General features: G+C 49.2%; 1 protein-coding gene across 10 annotated transcripts in view; it reads left to right on the top strand.

Annotated features, from left to right (window-relative positions):
- The window catches only part of mib2 (MIB E3 ubiquitin protein ligase 2), a 74,786-nt gene extending 60,086 nt beyond the window's left edge, over positions 1 to 14,700 (top strand). For all 10 annotated transcript variants that reach the window (XM_061257864.1, XM_061257862.1, XM_061257861.1 and 7 more), the window contains 6 exons: positions 5,221 to 5,347; positions 6,190 to 6,414; positions 8,293 to 8,471; positions 9,612 to 9,805; positions 10,201 to 10,266; positions 11,243 to 14,700. In XM_061257864.1, the coding sequence (XP_061113848.1) occupies positions 5,221 to 5,347; positions 6,190 to 6,414; positions 8,293 to 8,471; positions 9,612 to 9,805; positions 10,201 to 10,266; positions 11,243 to 11,484 (1,033 nt within the window). In that variant the 3' untranslated portion in view covers positions 11,485 to 14,700. The remainder of the gene's footprint in view (positions 1 to 5,220; positions 5,348 to 6,189; positions 6,415 to 8,292; positions 8,472 to 9,611; positions 9,806 to 10,200; positions 10,267 to 11,242) is intronic.
- The last annotated feature ends 3,087 nt before the right edge of the window (positions 14,701 to 17,787 follow it).

Genomic DNA, 17,787 nt, shown 5'->3' with positions numbered 1-17,787 from the left:
TCTGCTCCCGCGCGGCCGCGCCGGGGAGAGGGGCGCGCTGGGATTCCCCGTCTCCGTCACTCCGGGCCGGGCGCGCTGGGGGACTCCCGTTCGCTTTCGCCCCCGAGACTCGCCCCGTTTATCACGGGAGGTGCAGGATAAACGGCCTCGTTTCCCAGAATGCAGTTGCTCCCTCTAATTCCCTCATCCATCTCAAAGCTGGCCCTGGAAGATGCCTTCGCCACAGTACACTGCACACGTATTACAGGCCCAGTGAATGCTGAATCTGGGCCTTGTGTCTTTGGATGGCCAGCTCTGGATGTTTCAACACGTGTGTGCACGCGTGTCCATGTGTGTGTGTGCGTGCGTGTGTGTGTGCCTCTGACCCCCTTTCGGTGGTCCCCAGGTGACCCCAGCAGCCAGTTTGGGCTTTGCCTGCACTGGGCCGGGTGTTCCCCGGGCTGGAAGAGGTGTGACCCAGATACATTCATCACAGGCAGAGCTGGTTCACACAGTGCAGGGGGGACCTCCCAGCTGTGCTGCTGTCTCCCCCAGGCCCTCTCACCCCCCCACCCTCCCCATCTCCCCCCCCCCCCAGCAGCCTGCAGGCCGTCAGGGCAGCGCTGGTTCACACAGCGCAGGGGAGAGCTCCCAGCTGTGCTGCCTCCCCCTCAGGGCTCTCTCACCCCCCCCCACACTCCCCATCTCCCCCCCAGCATCCTGCAGGCCGTCAGCCCCCCCCCCCCCAGCCATCAGGGCAGCGCTGTGCCTTCTTCCCTCCCGGCTCCTCCATCACAGCTTCAGCTCTGCACAGAGTGCACTCTGGGAAGGAGGAGGATTGAGTCGACCGCCAGGCGCCGGCGTAGAATTGTAAAAACCATACGGCTGATGTGTTCTGACGTGGGTCATACGCGCTGCACTGGCGGTTAACTTCCCGGCTGCAGCATCCATCCTGATGCACACATGCGCACACACACACACACACACTCGCACACACTCGCACACACTGCTGTTTATTTGCACTCGTGGATACACAAGGCCGTAAATCTCTGGAGACCTGCTGCTGCTGTCAAAGGGCTCCGCACACACTGGAGAGGAGCAGTTCTCAAAGTTCATGTTTGTTTTTTGTGGCCGTACCTTTATTTTTATTGCGCTTAATATATTTAAGCGTCTGTCCAAAGCTTTATTTTTGTCAGAACCCTGGGATTCTTGACTACTGCTGCTGTTCTGGGTGTAATGCTTACTTATTTTTCTGGAATGCATTTGTTTTATTTGACGAAGATAGTAGAAGCTGAAAGAGGACATTGGTCCAGTGCTAGAGTAGAGAGAGGACATTGGTCCAGTGCTAGAGTAGAGAGAGGACATTGGTCCAGTGCTAGAGTAGAGAGAGGACATTGGTCCAGTGCTAGAGTAGAGAGAGGACATTGGTCCAGTGCTAGAGTAGAGAGAGGACATTGGTCCAGTGCTAGAGTAGAGAGAGGACATTGGTCCAGTGCTAGAGTAGAGAGAGGACATTGGTCCAGTGCTAGAGTAGAGAGAGGACATTGGTCCAGTACTAGTGTGGAGAGAGGTTGTGTGGGAGAGGATCCCTGCTGTTCCGCAGACCCCGCCTCCCCACCCGTGGACCAATCATATCGGCATTACATATACTTCCAAAAAGGTAATGCCATGACATTTATGGAGACCTATATAAAACCAGGACACTGCTCCAGGCAAACTAGATGCATGTCTGTCTTTCTATCCCTATATCTATTTCTGTAGATATCGCTTAGTCTCATTCACTCACACACACACACACACACACACACACACACACACACACTCACACTCTCACACATACTCACAGTAAAATGTCCAGTGTCAAATCAACACTTACAGAGGCTATATGTGATACACTCTGTTAACACACAGACACAAACAGGCAGACCGACACACACTTGCACTCACACGCACACACACACACGCGTGCACACACATACACACACACACACACACACACACACACACACACACACACACACAGATGTATACTTGGTTGACGTAATACTTGCTTCGTGTTCTGCTTTCTATTCTCTGCTAATCAGAGCACATCTCTCTACTGGCACTCAGTGTTGATGAGGCCTGATTGCTGTCCTGAGCACACACTGTTCTTAAGGACAGAGAACAGAACACTGACCATTCACATGTTTCTGAAAGAGAATAGGCCCCATTAAGGGTGCAGCTGCTGTTTGGAGAATTTTATTTTACAGAGCTGTGTGTGGGTGCGCGTGTGTATCTGCGTGCGTGCATATAATATAATAAGTAGTAATATTAATAGGACTAGTATAATAGAAATGTGAAATGATAAAAGGAGAGGGATTTGGAGGGGGTGATTTATGTGAGTGTGAATGGGGTGGGGGTGTAGGTGAGAGGGGGACGGTGCTGAAGACAGCGAGAGCCTTCATTTCACAGAGCTGCGGGGGACTGGAGGATGGAGGATGGAGGAGGTGTGGGGGAGTGAGGGGAGAGATGCAGACTGGAGGGAGAAGGAGGGAGTGTGTGTGTGCGTGTGTGCGAGTGTGTGTGTGTGTCCGTGTCTGTGTGTGTGTATGTGAGCGTGCGTGTGTGTGTGTGTGTGTGTGTGAGTGGTGTGTGTGAGTGTGTGTGTGTGTGTGTGTGTGTGTGTGTGTGAGTGTGTGAGTGTGTGTGTGTGTGTGAGTGTGTGTGTGTGTGTGTGTGTGTGTGTCTGTGTCTGTGTGTGTGTGTGTGTCTGTGTGTATGTGAGCGTGTGCGTGTGCGTGTGTGTGTGCGTGTGTGTCTGTGTGTGTGTGTATGTGAGCGTGTGCGTGTGTGTGTGTGTGTGTGTGTGTGTGTGTGCGCGTGTGTGTCTGTGTGTGTGTGTGTGTGTGTGTGTGTCTGTGTGTGTGTGTGTGTGTCTGTGTGTGTGTGTGTGTGTATGTGAGCGTGCGCGTGTGCGCCCCTCAGCCATCTGCACTGCGGGTCTCAGTGACCCCCACGTCCCGGGCTGGGGGGGGTTTATGTGCACAGAACCTGTCGCAGTGCTGCGGTGTCAGCTGCAGACAAATAAAAATGAGGGAGAAACAGGCCTGAGAATAATGCTCTCCATCACCTCCATACCTCCATCACCTCCTCACCTCCATCACCTCCATACCTCCATCACCTCCATACCTCTACCACCTCCATCACCTCCATACCTCCACCACTTCTATACCTCCATCACCTCCATACCTCCATCTCCTCCATACCTCCATCACCTCCATACCTCTACCACCTCCATCACCTCCATCACCTCCATCACCTCCATCACCTCCATCACCTTCATCACCTCCATCTCCTCCATCTCCTCCATACCTCCATCACCTCCATACCTCTACCACCTCCATCACCTCCATCACCTCCATACCTCCATCTCCTCCATACCTCCATCTCCTCCATCACCTCAATCTCCTCCATACCTCCACCACTTCTATACCTCCATCACCTCCACCACCTCCATACCTCCATCACCTCCATCACCTCCATACCTCCATCACCTCCATACCTCCATCACCTCCATCTCCTCCATCACCTCAATCTCCTCCATACCTCCACCACTTCTATACCTCCATCACCTCCACCACCTCCATACCTCCATCACCTCCATCACCTTCATCACCACCATACCTCCATCTCCTCCATCACCTCCATCACCTTCATCACCTCCATACCTCCATCTCCTCCATCACCTCCATCATCTCCATAATCTCCATAGCCCCATCATATCCATACCTCCTGCCCTGCTTGTGAAATACAGAATGCCTGAATAATGGGGTCATAATTACAGGGTGTTTGTCCTTGTAAACAGGGTTTCAGTGTTTTTATGTTTCTGTGTATGTGTGTGTGTGTGTGTGTGTGTGTGTGTGTGTGTATGTGTGTGTATGTGTATGTTTGCGCGCGTGTGTGCGTGTGTGTGTGTGTGTGTGTGTGTGTGTGTGTATGTATGTGTATGTGTATGTTTGCGCGTGTATATGTGTGTGTGTGTGTGTGTGTGTGTGTGTGCATGTGTGTGTTTGCCGTGAGTGAGTGAGTCAGGGTTTTGAGAGACTGTAGTTTTTGTTATTGTGAAAAGCTGGTCTGTAAGACTCGGCACATTTCAGTTCAGTGTGCCGACACCTTCCCTTGGCCGGTCCCAGCCAATCAAGAGACGAACGGAGGACCCTGGCGTAGCATAGGCACGTGTGATTGGTTCCTGTCGTGAGGCGGTGTGTGATGTAGTAGGCATCCTGCAGCAGATCAGTTTGCCTGGGCCTGTTTTCTCACGACAGTGCTCATCACTTTGCCAAACACCGGAAAAGACCAAAAAGTTAAACACCGTTTTACCACCGTTCTGGCTGCATTATTAATGAGGAACCACTGTAGGCAGGAAACGGATATGCTTAATTATTAAAAATACCTGTTCTGTGTGCTAATGTGTCCGCAAGCGATTGGGTTTCCCCGCTCCATCTCCTCCAGAGTGAGATGTTACTTGCCCGGGTTAAGCAGGGCAGTGTAAAAATGACATTTTGACACCGTAGACATTAGAGTGAGTTAAGGGTGTTCAGAGGGGCTTTGAAGCGTTTTTATCTCTGCCCGTAAAAGCGTGAGGAGGGTGGCGGTGGAGGGGGGCGGGGGGGGGGGGGGGTCTCGTGATTGGCCCGCGGTGGAGGAAACAAGAAAATCAGCTAAGACGGGTTCAGCCGTGGCTGAAGGTCGGCCCTCCAGATCCTCTTCTAATCTCCCTTTCGTGGAAAAGCCCTCCCGTGCTTGGAATTCTCTCTCTTACGCAAGCCTGAAATGTGCTTTGACTTTAACTTTGAAACATGCCGGGGTTCAGGGCGATGGACCTCCTGGTGGACATGCGGGAGCTGTGTTATGAGTGTGTGAGAGGGGTTTGGTACAGTGTGTGAGAGGCTTTGGTACAGGGTAACTGATGCTGTGTTAGGAGTGTGTGAGAGTGAGTTTGGTACAGGGTAACTGACGCTGTGTTTGGAGTGTGTGAGAGGGGTTTGGTACAGGGTAACTGACGCTGTGTTAGGAGTGTGTGAGAGGGGTTTGGTACAGTGTGTGAGAGGGGTTTGGTACAGGGTAACTGACGCTGTGTTAGGAGTGTGTGAGAGGAGTTTGGTACAGTGTGTGAGTGTGTGGGAGGGGTTTGGTACAGTGTGTGAGTGTGTGAGAGGCTTTGGTACAGGGTAACTGACGCTGTGTTACGGGGTGTTCCAGGGCGATGGAGCAGATCCTGGCTCGCGCGAGGCAGCTGGTCGATGTGAAGAAGGACGACGGATTCTCCGCGCTGCACCTGGCCTCGCTCAACAACCACCGAGACGTGGCCCAGATCCTCATCAAAGAGGTGAGGAATCCTCTCCTCCTTTACCCTCCCTCCTCCCGCCTGTTCCATCTCTCCTCCTCTCTCCTCTTCCTTTACCCTCCCTCCTCCCCCCTTACCCTGAGGGGCTTTTTTTTGCTCAGTGAAATCATGGTGATACATGGACACACTCACCGACCACTTGCCCTGGCTGGCATCAGAGACCCACTTCAACTTTCACATCACTTTAGTCTGACAGACGTTTATATGACATAGGATGGCCAAATATCCTGTGTCCGTTTGACCACGTGCTTCAACCTGAGCCACTGAGAGAGACCACAGGACAGAGCCAGAGCATTTTTAAAGAAATGGTTCCATTCAAAATGTTATTATTATAAAATGAATCTTTTTATAATAATAAATTATAAATTATCTTACGGTTCACTTCCAGATCTTAAGATTCGCTTCCATTTTATTGTCATTTTTATGTATCATCATATCTAATTATAGAGAGATAATTACCTCTATGTACCTCAAGTAATATGTAGCTACATTTTTTTACAATCTAGCCGTAGTGTTTGAATACATTTTAAGGTTCTATTTTTGAGCTGAGTGAGTTTTCTGCCCCCAAACTATAGAACACACTGCTGTTAGATACTGTCGCTCTGCCAACGACAGAAAGACTGAAACAAATCCGATGACTCACTTTTCTCAGGTTGGGTTTTGGATGACTGTATGACTTCTATTTTAGTTCGTAACCGTCTCCAGTTCTGCTGAGCCGGCGTGGACGTACGGCCCCGAAATCAGCCAAATGTGTTTTTTTAACAAACCCAAACCCCAGCAGTCTGTCTGTGATGTCACTAACACCCCCACCCCCCCTCCCCCAGGGTCGCTGTGACGTAAACATCCGGAACAACCGCAACCAGACGCCGCTGCAGCTGGCGGTAACGCAGGGCCACGGCGAGCTGGTGCAGCTGCTGGTGTCGGAGGGCGCCAACGTGAACGTGGAGGATGAGGATGGAGACACCGCCATGCACGTGGCGCTCAGCCGCCAGCAGCTCACCGCCACCATGGCGACCACCGAGGGCGAGGGCTCCTCCCTGTACACGCGGGTGAGAACCCCACGCTGACAGGCTACCGCTAATGAGCGACTGTCAACAGGCTACTGCTAGTATGCAGCCGCTAACAGGCTACTGCTAATGTGCGACTGTCAACAGGCTATCGCTAATGGGCAACTGTCAACAGGCTACTGGCTACGTGCAACTGTCAAAAGGCTATCGCTAATGGGCAACCGTCAACAGGCTACCACTAGCATGCAATTCTCAACAGGCTACCAGTGCTGTGCAACCGCCAACAGGCTACTGCTAACATGCAACCGCCAATAGGCTAACACTACCGTGCAACCACCAACGTGCTACAGCTGATGGGCAACCGCTGGGATAGCGTCAATGGCCTACCGCCAGGGCAGGGAGCTAACTTTACCGTCCGCCGACCACAGTGGGCTGGTGCAGCCCAGAATCCACCAAACAGTTTCACTGTTACCAGACAACTAGCTGGAGTAGAATAAGACCTCCAAATGACCTTCATAAAAGGGATTAACAAAGGGAACAACGGGAGATTTTTCTATCAGCAGAACAAAGAGGCATAAATGGAAATTATCATTGGATAAGTTTTGCTCAGATATTAGTTCAAGGCCCCTCAGCTGTCTGGATGTTATTGTGGCCACCCCGGGGCTTGAACCACCAACCTTCCAGATCCAAATAATATCGGCACTAGGCTACAGGCTGCCCGTTAAATTTAGCAGCATCCGGCTGCCGGCTGGCGGCTGGAGTTAAATTTGCAGCCTGGCAGCGACGCGGAGACCTTCCTCCTCCCCCTCCTCCCCCTCCTCCTCCTCCCCCTCCTCCTCCTCCTCCGCTGCAGTGTGCTGGAGGGCTGCCAGGCCTCACGCCGCCCTTCTGAAGGTGTCTGGCGGTGTCTCCGCTGTCAGCGCCCTCCTCCCGGGCTCTCTGATTCGATTAGGCCCTGTCAGATCCGCAGCGCTCCGAGCGACACCCACACACCTCCGCCCCTGCTGTACCCTCACACCTCCGCCCCTGCTGTACCCTCACACCTCCGCCCCTGCTGTACCCTCACACCTCCGCCCCTGCTCTACCCTCACACCTCCGCCCCTGCTGTACCCTCACACATCCGCAGATTACCCGGGAGCGGCTCCCAGCCCTGCTCCTGTCCCGGGCCCGGCAGAGCTCTGGGGAGCGGCCTGAGGCACGCTCTTGTGGTGCGGTTGTGTTTCTGCGGCGTGCGGAGGGGTGTTGCGCGAGAGCACCTCTGTCTATGCACGTGACGTGAAGTTATTGAGGATTATCTCTTCCACAACATTAAATCCGATTACACGTATCTCATCTCAGCTCATAACGTGTTTGTTTTGCTTGTCAGCTGTCAAATTCTTAGAATGCAGGAGTGTCTAGTCAGGGCCACACAGAATGCCTTCTCTGCTTAGCAACTCACACCCATTTTTGTGGAGTCAAGAAAACGTAGCCAAATGTAGTCTGTTATAATTCCTGTCCAGGATTTGTACATAGAAGTACAGCAAGTGCTGTGCCCTGTTCTTATTATCCTATTAGCATATTAATATCTTAAATAGCTCAGCACGTGTGTCATCTCTAACGCAAGGACCGTGTAATATTCCCCAGTTTAGGAAGGTGGTCTGACCGTTTTTCCTTCCTTTGTGTGGAGTAGTCTCTAGATTAGGGAGGTCTTGTGACTGTCCTCTCTCTCTGTGGAGTAGTCCCTAGATTAGGGAGGTCTTGTGACTGTCCTCTCTCTCTGTGGAGTAGTCCCTAGATTAGGGAGGTCTTCTGACCGTTCTCCGTCTGTGTGTAATAGTCCCCAGATTAGGGAGGTGGTCTGACCATTCTCTCTCTATATAGAGTAGTCCCCAGATTAAGGAGGTCTTCTGACCATTCTCTCTCTGTGGTTTTGTGATGCAGCTAAATAGCTCGGGGTTGCTGGGGAACACGGAGCTGAACGTGGGCGCTGCCATCGCCTGCTTCCTGGCGCAGGAGGGGGCGGACATCAACTACGCCAATCACAAGGGCAAGAGCCCGCTGGACCTGGTGACGGACAGCACCGTGGGGCAGCTCATCAAGAACTTCTCCGAGAAGCACCGGTACGTTCTGCCCCGCCCGCTTTGGACTGCAGTGCCCACTGGGGGTGTGGCTTCAAGCACAGGACACTGTTCTCCCATATCAGTCATCCCTTGGTTTACTTTGCTAAGCATGACTGATAAGGTTTGTGGTGAATATTTGAATAGCTGTAAGACAGAGGGGAACACCCATATTGAGACACTGCTGATAGGGTGGGGGTGTGCACTGGCCTGTGGGGATGGTGACTGACCCAGTGGAGTGGTAACTGACCCAGCGTGATGATGACTGAACCAGCGGGATGATGACTGACCCAGCGGGATGGTGACTGACCCAGCGGGATGGTGACTGACCCAGCGGGGGTGGTGACTGACCCAGCGGGATGGTGACTGACCCAGCGGGATGGTGACTGACCCAGCAGGGGTGGTGACTGACCCAGCAGGATGATGACTGACCCAGCGGGATGATGACTGACCCAGCGGGGGTGGTGACTGACCCAGCGGTATGATGACTGACCCAGCGGGATGATGACTGACCCAGCGGGGGTGGTGACTGACCCAGCGGGATGATGACTGACCCAGCGGGGGTGGTGACTGACCCAGCAGGATGATGACTGACCCAGCAGGATGATGACTGACCCAGCGGGGGTGGTGACTGACCCAGCGGTATGATGACTGACCCAGCGGGATGATGACTGACCCAGCGGGGGTGGTGACTGACCCAGCGGGATGATGACTGACCCAGCGGGGGTGGTGACTGACCCGGCAGGATGATGACTGACCCAGCGGGATGATGACTGACCCAGCGGGGGTGGTGACTGACCCAGCGGGATGATGACTGACCCAGCGGGGGTGGTGACTGACCCAGCGGGATGATGACTGACCCAGCGGGATGGTGACTGACCCAGCGGGGGTGGTGACTGACCCAGCGGTATGATAACTGACCCAGCGGGATGGTGACTGACCCAGCGGGGGTGGTGACTGACCCAGCGGGGGTGGTGACTGACCCAGCGGGGGTGATGACTGACCCAGCGGGATGGTGACTGACCCAGCGGGGGTGGTGACTGACCCAGCGGGATGATGACTGACCCAGCAGGATGATGACTGACCCAGCGGGGTGATGACTGACCCAGCGGGGGTGGTAACTGACCGAGTCTCTCTCCTCAGGCTGCAGCAGCTGCAGGCCATCACCTCCGGCACAGGGGGCAGCAGTGCCAGTCTGCGCCGGGTCCACACCACGCCCAACACCATGACCAACCTGGTGGTGCCCACCCTGCCGGGGCCCAGCGAATGCCTCATCTGCTCCGAGCTCGCCCTGCTCATCCTGTTCGCCCCCTGCCAGCACAGCGTGGCCTGCGAAGGTGAGTGTTTGTGTTTGGTGTGTGTGTGTGTGTGTGTGTGAGTGTGTGTGAGAGAAAGAGAAAGTGTGTGTGCGTGAGAGAAAGTGTGCCTGCGTGTGTGAGTGTGTAAGAGCGTATGTGTATGTATTTATGCGCGCGCGCGTGTGTGTTTGTGTGTGTGTGTGTGTGTGTTTGTGTGTGTGAGAGAGGGAGGGTGTGTGTGTGTGCGTGCGTGCGTGCGTGCGTGCGTGCGTGTGTGTGTATGTGTATGTATATGTGTGTGTGTGTGTGTGTGTGTATGTGTGCGTGTGCGTGTGTGTGCGCGCGCGTATGTGTGAGATTCTATTTTGAACAGACCCTTCTCACTGACTCCTTACTCGTGTGTTTATCTGCATTCTCCCTCTGTTCTGCTGCAGAGTGTGCTCATCGAATGAAGAAATGCATCAAATGCCAGGTCACCATTACCAAGAAAATCAGACAAGGTACCGAACCCCCTCCTCCCCCCCTGCCTCCCTGGCCTGTTGGGTCTTAGTGAGGGGAACCTGGGGCTCTGTTACAGAAACCTTGTCATGTTATTACACCCGACAGGACAGTCTTCATTACAAAATGATTGAGTTTCCATTAAGGAGATCCTTAGTCTCTCTAAGGGTCTTCAAAAATGACTCTAAATTAACTTTTTTTTTTTTTCTCAATCGCTTTTTTTTTTTTTACCCTTCAATTGATTTTTGGGGCTTTTTGTTTTACATTTCGGGGCCCTGACGTGTTACGATGAAAGAGGTTATTAAATATATCATTAAAAAAATAAAAACCTCAACTTAATTAATGACATCAAAAACCAAAGGACAAGCCGTAATTAACCTTTATTTCTTTTCATCGTTAAATTCAGTCACAGAACTTTTCATTTAAAAAATGAAAGTTAGGATAATAAAACGCTGAACAAAGCCCAGTGGCTCCCACTGTCTCCAGTGGCTACGGCAGAGGACGACAGGCGGGTGTGGCTTTAGAATCAACAGCCAATGAATGATCCAGAAACACACACTTTCAAAAACATATATAACATGGGCCTGTTCACATTGATGTACAGTCAGTGGAGAATATCCGTATGAACTCTCTGATGAAGGAAGGCCTAATTGCTCACTCGGTAGGGTGATGAAGCCAAATGGCTAATACAATGTGTGTATGTGTGTGTATGTATGTATATGTGTGTGTATGTATGTATATGTGTGTGTGTGTGTCTGTGTGTGTCTGTGTGTGTCTGTGTGTGTGTGTGTGTGTGTGTGTGTGTGTGTGTGTGTGTGTGTGTGTGTGTGTGTGCCCGTGTGCCCGTGTGCCTGTGTGTGTGTGTGTGTATGTATGTATGTATGTATGTGTGTATGTGTGTATGTGTGTATGTGTGTGTGTGTGCGTGTGCGTGTGCGTGTGCGTGTGCGTGTGCGTGTGCGTGCGTCTCTCCTCCAGACCAATCAGAGGTGGACTTCAGCCCCAGCTCGGAGAACTCGGAGCAGCACAACCTGCTGGAGCAGCTGCAGTCGCGCTACCGGCAGATGGAGGAGCGGATCACCTGCCCCATCTGCATCGACAACCACATCAAGCTGGTCTTCCAGTGCGGCCACGCCTCCTGCATCGACTGCAGCGCCGCCCTCAAGACCTGCCCCATCTGCAGGCAGACCATCCGCGAGCGCATCCAGCTGTTCGTCTGACCCCCGCCCAGCCAGCTCCGCCCCGCCCCGCCCCGCCCCTCCGCCCGCCTTCGTCCAATCCGTGCGTCTGCTCGTCCAGCCCCTCTGACCCGGACTGCTGGCCCCGCCCGACCCCGTCCCCTCCCCCTGTCCCTCCCCCTGGGTGCTCATCAGGCCTGCGGACACCCACTCCACCCATCGCTGCATGCGGGACGCGGCTCCGTTGCCGCGGGACACAGGGCGGGGGCGATTTGTGGGTTTGACGGTGACAGTGACCTCACAGCTCGGTACAGGCGTGGGAGAGGTCCCGCCCCACAGGAAGTGCATCAGAGGAGTCCACTCCCAACCCGCCCCTCTGCCAATGGGAGAGGGGTGGGCGGAGCCTAGTTCGTCTGTTACGTCATCATCCTGAGCCGCTCTGACTTTAAAGCGGCTCCTCCCCCAACAGGCTCGCCAGCACCAGAAGGGGCAGAATAAACGACCCCTTCTTCTTCATCTTCATCTTCATCTTCTTCTTCTCCTTCTGCCGTCATTTTGTTTACAGACATGCAGAGAAATGATTTTATCTTCATCCCTCTCTCTTTTGTCTGTCGCTTTCATTGCTTAGTCCCTCCTTTCATTCTTCGTGCTTTCCGTATTGTGCGTTGCCCTTGTCTGATGCGGTGTTCACCCTCCCGTGTCCCTCTCCGGTCCTGCTCCTGGTGGAATGCTAAGCTGCTTGATTAGAGTAGCCTCACGCAACGGGCTACGGCAGAGTCACGCCTCACACCGTAGCTGAATGTCCACAAGATTGACCTTTTATAGAGATATGTGTGTATTTATGTATGTACGTGTACATATGCATATATAAATATGCATTCTCACAAGTATACATCCATCCATACATGCATACGCACATGTATGTTCTGTATATTGTAAGATAATGGGTGTTTATTATTTGTGTTTTAAGTAGCAGTTAATGAGTAAATGTTTTATTTCTGTCTGATGTTTAATTTTTACTATTTATCAAAATCCTTGATTTGGATATCTCAACAAAACCCATTCTGCTTGAGGCACTCAAACCCGTTCTATCTCCTCTACTCAGGGTCCTGCATCGAACACCACCAAAACCCAAAACAAGTCCAGCCCCCCCCCTTTATTTAACGCTTGGATCTGAAGAGGTGTTTTGTACAGTCGCGATGACTTCAGTTTCAAACGAAAGGGCGTTCTCGTTAATTTCGTCCATAATCTGGAACACACCTCAGGTGCAGCACTGGCTGAAACGTTAGCGACGTTCTCGCACCGTAAGAGAGGTTCGCCATGTTCTTACACTGTCAGAGAAGTGGATGTGCTCACTGATGGAAACGTAGCAGCAGTTTTCCGATCACATAGGTCAGTCCCTAGACGTGACATCATCTCCTCTTCTACCGCACAACACCTCATTCCCCTCCTCAGAACACCGTAGGCCCACACCGTCGCCCGACAACACAACCCTGGGTTGCCAGGTCAACCCGCTGAGTGACAAGCGCGGCTGAGCCAGGAGTACTCGTGTAACTAGTATCTCCACGTTTTTTTGAGCCAATCAGCATGCAGCAACAGCAGCAGCTTTGTATGATTTAACCAGAGTAACGGAAGAAACGCATACAGCACGTTCAACTGTATGAACACGCATCGTACCAAAGCTGAACACGTGGTGAAGGAGACTGTGCCCTGGCTTTCTCAGCGGAAGAAGTCCCAATAGGCAAGCATTTGGCAGCCTTTGAGCGCAGATTTTTTCTAATATTTGCTATACTGCAATTTTGAATCTGAAGGGCAAAATATGTGTTGTGTGTGTGCATCTGTCCAGAATTGCTTAACGGTCTCGTAAGTATTCGGAGACTGACAATGTCTTGTTCCCACTGTCGATACCATCGCTTTGATCTGTGCGTCATTCACATCCACCTATTTTACGCTGATTCATGCTCTTAAATGTTTTGTTTCAGAAGGGCTTACGCATTTAAATATATATAAATATATGAATATATTTTCATCTTAATTTTAATTTTGTATTGTGGACTTACTGCGACAGGGGTTTTGTAGCTCCCTGTTCAGGAAAGCCGACATTAAAGATGTACATTTGAATGTGAGAAATGTAATCATTGTACTCTTTTATGAATTGCCTTTTATGAATTGTTTGTGGAGTGTGGTGGAAAATGGAAGGGTTTTTCTGAGTAGTACTACTGCACCAGTGCCAAATCTTCCCAGGAGCAAGCTAACGGCTCCACACCTGCGCTAGGTACAGTGTGAGCTTTATTTAGTTACTGTATGTCAATTTATCATTTTCTCTCCTTAAATATTCAGTGTCTGAAGGCCAGGGAATCTAATAGTCTACTCTAAATATTAGACTGTTTTGGTTTGTAATTTTAAAAATTTCAAAAACTAAAAAAAACAAAACAAAACGAAAAAAAGCCAGAAATTGAAAATATATTTGTCCTTGTTATGGCACCAGTATTTATTCGGTAGAAAAGCGAATGTCTTTGTTGTATCAGCACAATGGCTGAGTGCATTAGTTTGCTACGGGCTGAAGTTTTTACGTTGTCCGAAGTGAGCAGTGTTCCAAAATGTCAGAAGTCCATTGATGAAGGATTGTACATGGCTTACTCAAAACTAGATCACTTCTTTTTCAATGCAATATTTTATATTGCATAAATGAATTGGATAATTTATGAAGATTCTCTTGTAAACTTGCTTTCAAGGAAGTGCTAATTAATTTGTAACACTGCTAATCTTTAGTGGCCGTCGTAGGGGGATAATTTGCCATAATTGGAGTGTTACCATATTGCTCAACTCGGAAAATGTCATTTAAATTGCTATATTTGCAACTATTAAATTGCATCTCACCGTATTTTATTTTGAGCCAAACTTTTTAAAATTATTTTTAAAACAGTGATTGAGCAGAAAAAGGTTTCGTGCTGGATTTTAAGTTTAAACAAATAGATATTCAAGGCAACTTATCTGGTGTCCAAAGGAGTATAGTATATTCCTGTTTGTGGTCAGTGTACAGGTTACGGCAAGGGTGCAGAGGGTCAAGGATTTTAGAAATGTGCAAGTTTGCTATAAAAAGTATTTAAACAACAGTTACTGTCTCTGTGTGTACAGCACTTCCAGTTCTACTGTTGGCCTTATTGTGCATTCCCCCTATGTTGTTGTTGTTGTTGTTTTTTTCAGTTGTATTCTGTAAAGGATATTTTGCAATAAATATGGAACTGTTTTATAATAGTAGTTGTCTTTTCTCCTTTACTGAGGATACACCATACATCACCTGGAACTCACTGTGTGTCAAGCTTTGATTCTTTTGCATTTCTGAAGTTTTTTGAAGGTATAAACAAGCTTATACCGTTTTACCAAAATACATAGTTTATACTGTTAAAAGGAGGTGCTTTAAAAACAAAAAACTGCAGTGTGTGGACTATAGACATTTCCAAGACTGCAACGACAACCCGTCTGAAATTCCTAAAAGCAACATACCGAGGACTGAGGAGCTGCTCAAAGACACTTGCCTCCACACATTACCCTTCCATCTGTCAGGCCGACATTATAGGACTCTGGGAGCAGGGTAATTCTGCCCTGTGCTGCTTATGGGTCTTAGCAGGCCGGGCGTATGAGTCAGGGCTTTTGCAGTGACGTTGAAGGGAGCTTATCTTCTTTCCCTAAAGGTGATGACAGTTTTGGAAACCTTATCTTCATTCAATGCTATGAGAGGCCAGACAGGAGCCGGACTTCTACCACTATTTGTTTATCGCAAATGATTAAAGCTGTCCTGTGTCAACCTGTTCAGAACTGTGCCATTTAGCAAATGTCACATTTCAGCTGACATTTTATCAGTCTCATTGACTTATTTATTCTTATTTCAGAATAGTACTACGAGAAGAAAATGTTATTGTTCTTTGCAGAAGGCCCTGTGTGGGCACACAGATGGTGCGCTGTGTCACTCTGGTGTCTGTTCTCGTGGTTCATGCACAGAGATCCCCCACATATGGCTGTACAACGGAAATGAATAGGGCCCAGAGGAGACGGATGAATCAGTGTAATGTGGAACGGAAGCCCAGACAGAACCTCACCCAGCCTGCCAGCTGTCAGCCCTCTGTGTCTGTGCCTTTAACGGGGCCGTTATCTCTCTCTGCTGTGCTGCAGACTGTTTTGGGAGCTAAACATTAGCCTCTCTGCAAAGTCTCGCCACAACACTGATTCAGAGGTAGACCTATCAGTGGGAGATGGGAATCATGGGATTGAGTTGTGTTTTCAGCACTCGGACAGGGTTCTTGAGGAGTTTTGTAGGACACAGAACCGTTTTGTAACGTTCATAGTTCTCCAGTAGGCGCCTCTGGGTCAACAGCTCGCATTCAGACATTGACATGTGCAAAGTACAGCATCACACCAAAGTTACTGATTTAGGGCTGTTTAGAGAACACCACAGAATAAGATCCAGGGGAATATTTTTGCAGTCTTAACCAAAGAAGATGTACCTAAATGATGAATAACAACAACAAACACCTCTATCATCATGTGGTGTAAATGCAACAAAATACTTACACAAAACAGAAAAAAGTCACCTTCATGATATTGCATGAAATGACGAACCTGTAGAATAATGCCTCCTTGTGGCCATATCGCGATAGTTTTGAATAGTCAAACTGCACTGCCTGTTATGGCATTATTGCATGTTGTCAAGACATACTCCACATTGGTATGATGCTAATGTTCTCTTACTTAACTAAAAATGTAAAAATGTTTAAATTACTTTGTAAAAGTATGTAAATATATTGTATCTAATAAAAATTATATTGATGTAATTCAAAACAATGCCGTATTGGGTTTGAAAATTCTATATGGATTCCTTTATCAACCGTGTCGCGTGCAATAAAATAAGAAATATGCAAATCCTCTTAGCTAAAAACCATTCAGCAGTTCAGTGTTTCATCCACAGATTCAGTCACCTTGAAAACATATCTAGTATAATTTTAGAAAATTATCTATTGTAACTCAAATGATACATTTTGGTGGAAATAGGTTTTCATCGTAGAACTATAAAACACTGGTTGAAAATCTATTTAGCCAAACACGAGGTAATGGACTGGCAAAACTATGCCGCCTACTGGGGAAAACTGAAAACGTATGTAGAATTAAACATGATTATTCTCCTACTATTTCGTGATTTCGTTTTTATTTAAAGATATAAAAATACTTTGCGAGGACAAAGGATAACAAAAAAAGCTGTGGTCTTTGTAGTGGAGTTGCAATTGACTGCTTGGGGTCCCAAACAGTGTAGACGTTCCCAACGGTGGTGTTGGGATGTTGCTGGAAGAAGAAGGTAGGCATACTCTGACGCAGCTCCGGCAACATCAGTCCCTTAAATGTACAAACATACTGTTGTTTATTCCATTGTCCATATAGACATTTTCAATTCACCAGATCATTCCACTGCCAATGTCTTTTGAAAGGGGAAGTCGGTGCAGCGACCACAGCTGTTTGGCAGAGTTGCAACACAAGTCACAGCTTTATGGCACAACATTCCACCCCCTCAATGCGCCAAAACTTTTGGAAATGTTGCTGTGCTATGAGTGTGGTTTGGTTCCCCTTATTCGGAAAGAAAACCCTCTGCCTGCTACAAAAACCCTTCCATACCACATGTATCAGTAATTTTAAAACGTGTTTACTTTCTATGGCCAACCTAAACTTCAATAACCATTTGATAATGCTTTATATGGTGGTCCAGTTAGGCAGGTGAGCTTGTAATGCCAGAACAACAGGTCGATCCAAGGTGAGACACTGTACTGTTGAATCTGTCAACAGGCACTGCACTTCTCTGATTCTGTATCGGGTGGTACAAACTAAAAACCTAAAATATAAACCAACTCTGCAATTAACCAACTGAAGGATTTTAGAGGATGATCACCGTGGGAAATCAGGCAGAGGGAGGTATAAAACAGTGCGCGTCCATGTCTGAAACAAAGAAAATACATAATATAAGAATGTGAATACTGCCCAAGGCTAAGTCAAGCGGACTGACCACAGTGTGGCCACTGGTCAACCCATCTCTGCGTTTTCCAGACTCTTGAACCTCCAGCAATGCTGGACTGTTATTGGTCATTTTGATCATGTGATATGTCAGACGTTCTGTTGATTGGACATACCGGTACAGTTCAGAGAATATGTTATTGAAAAATCCCACCTATTGGCGGATTGTTTTCAGAGTGCATGCCCATATTCAATGGTTAAAATTGTTGCCAATCAACCTATCCAGTGCATCATTGGGTAAACGTAACGTCATTCTACTGTATCCTGCTCTGGGAGCCGCCCCCAACC

This window comes from Conger conger, chromosome 10, assembly GCF_963514075.1.
Source record: "Conger conger chromosome 10, fConCon1.1, whole genome shotgun sequence".
Taxonomy (NCBI): domain Eukaryota; kingdom Metazoa; phylum Chordata; class Actinopteri; order Anguilliformes; family Congridae; genus Conger; species Conger conger.
The sequence above is the reverse complement of the archived record's forward strand: the minus strand, read 5'-3'. Positions and strand labels throughout refer to the sequence as shown.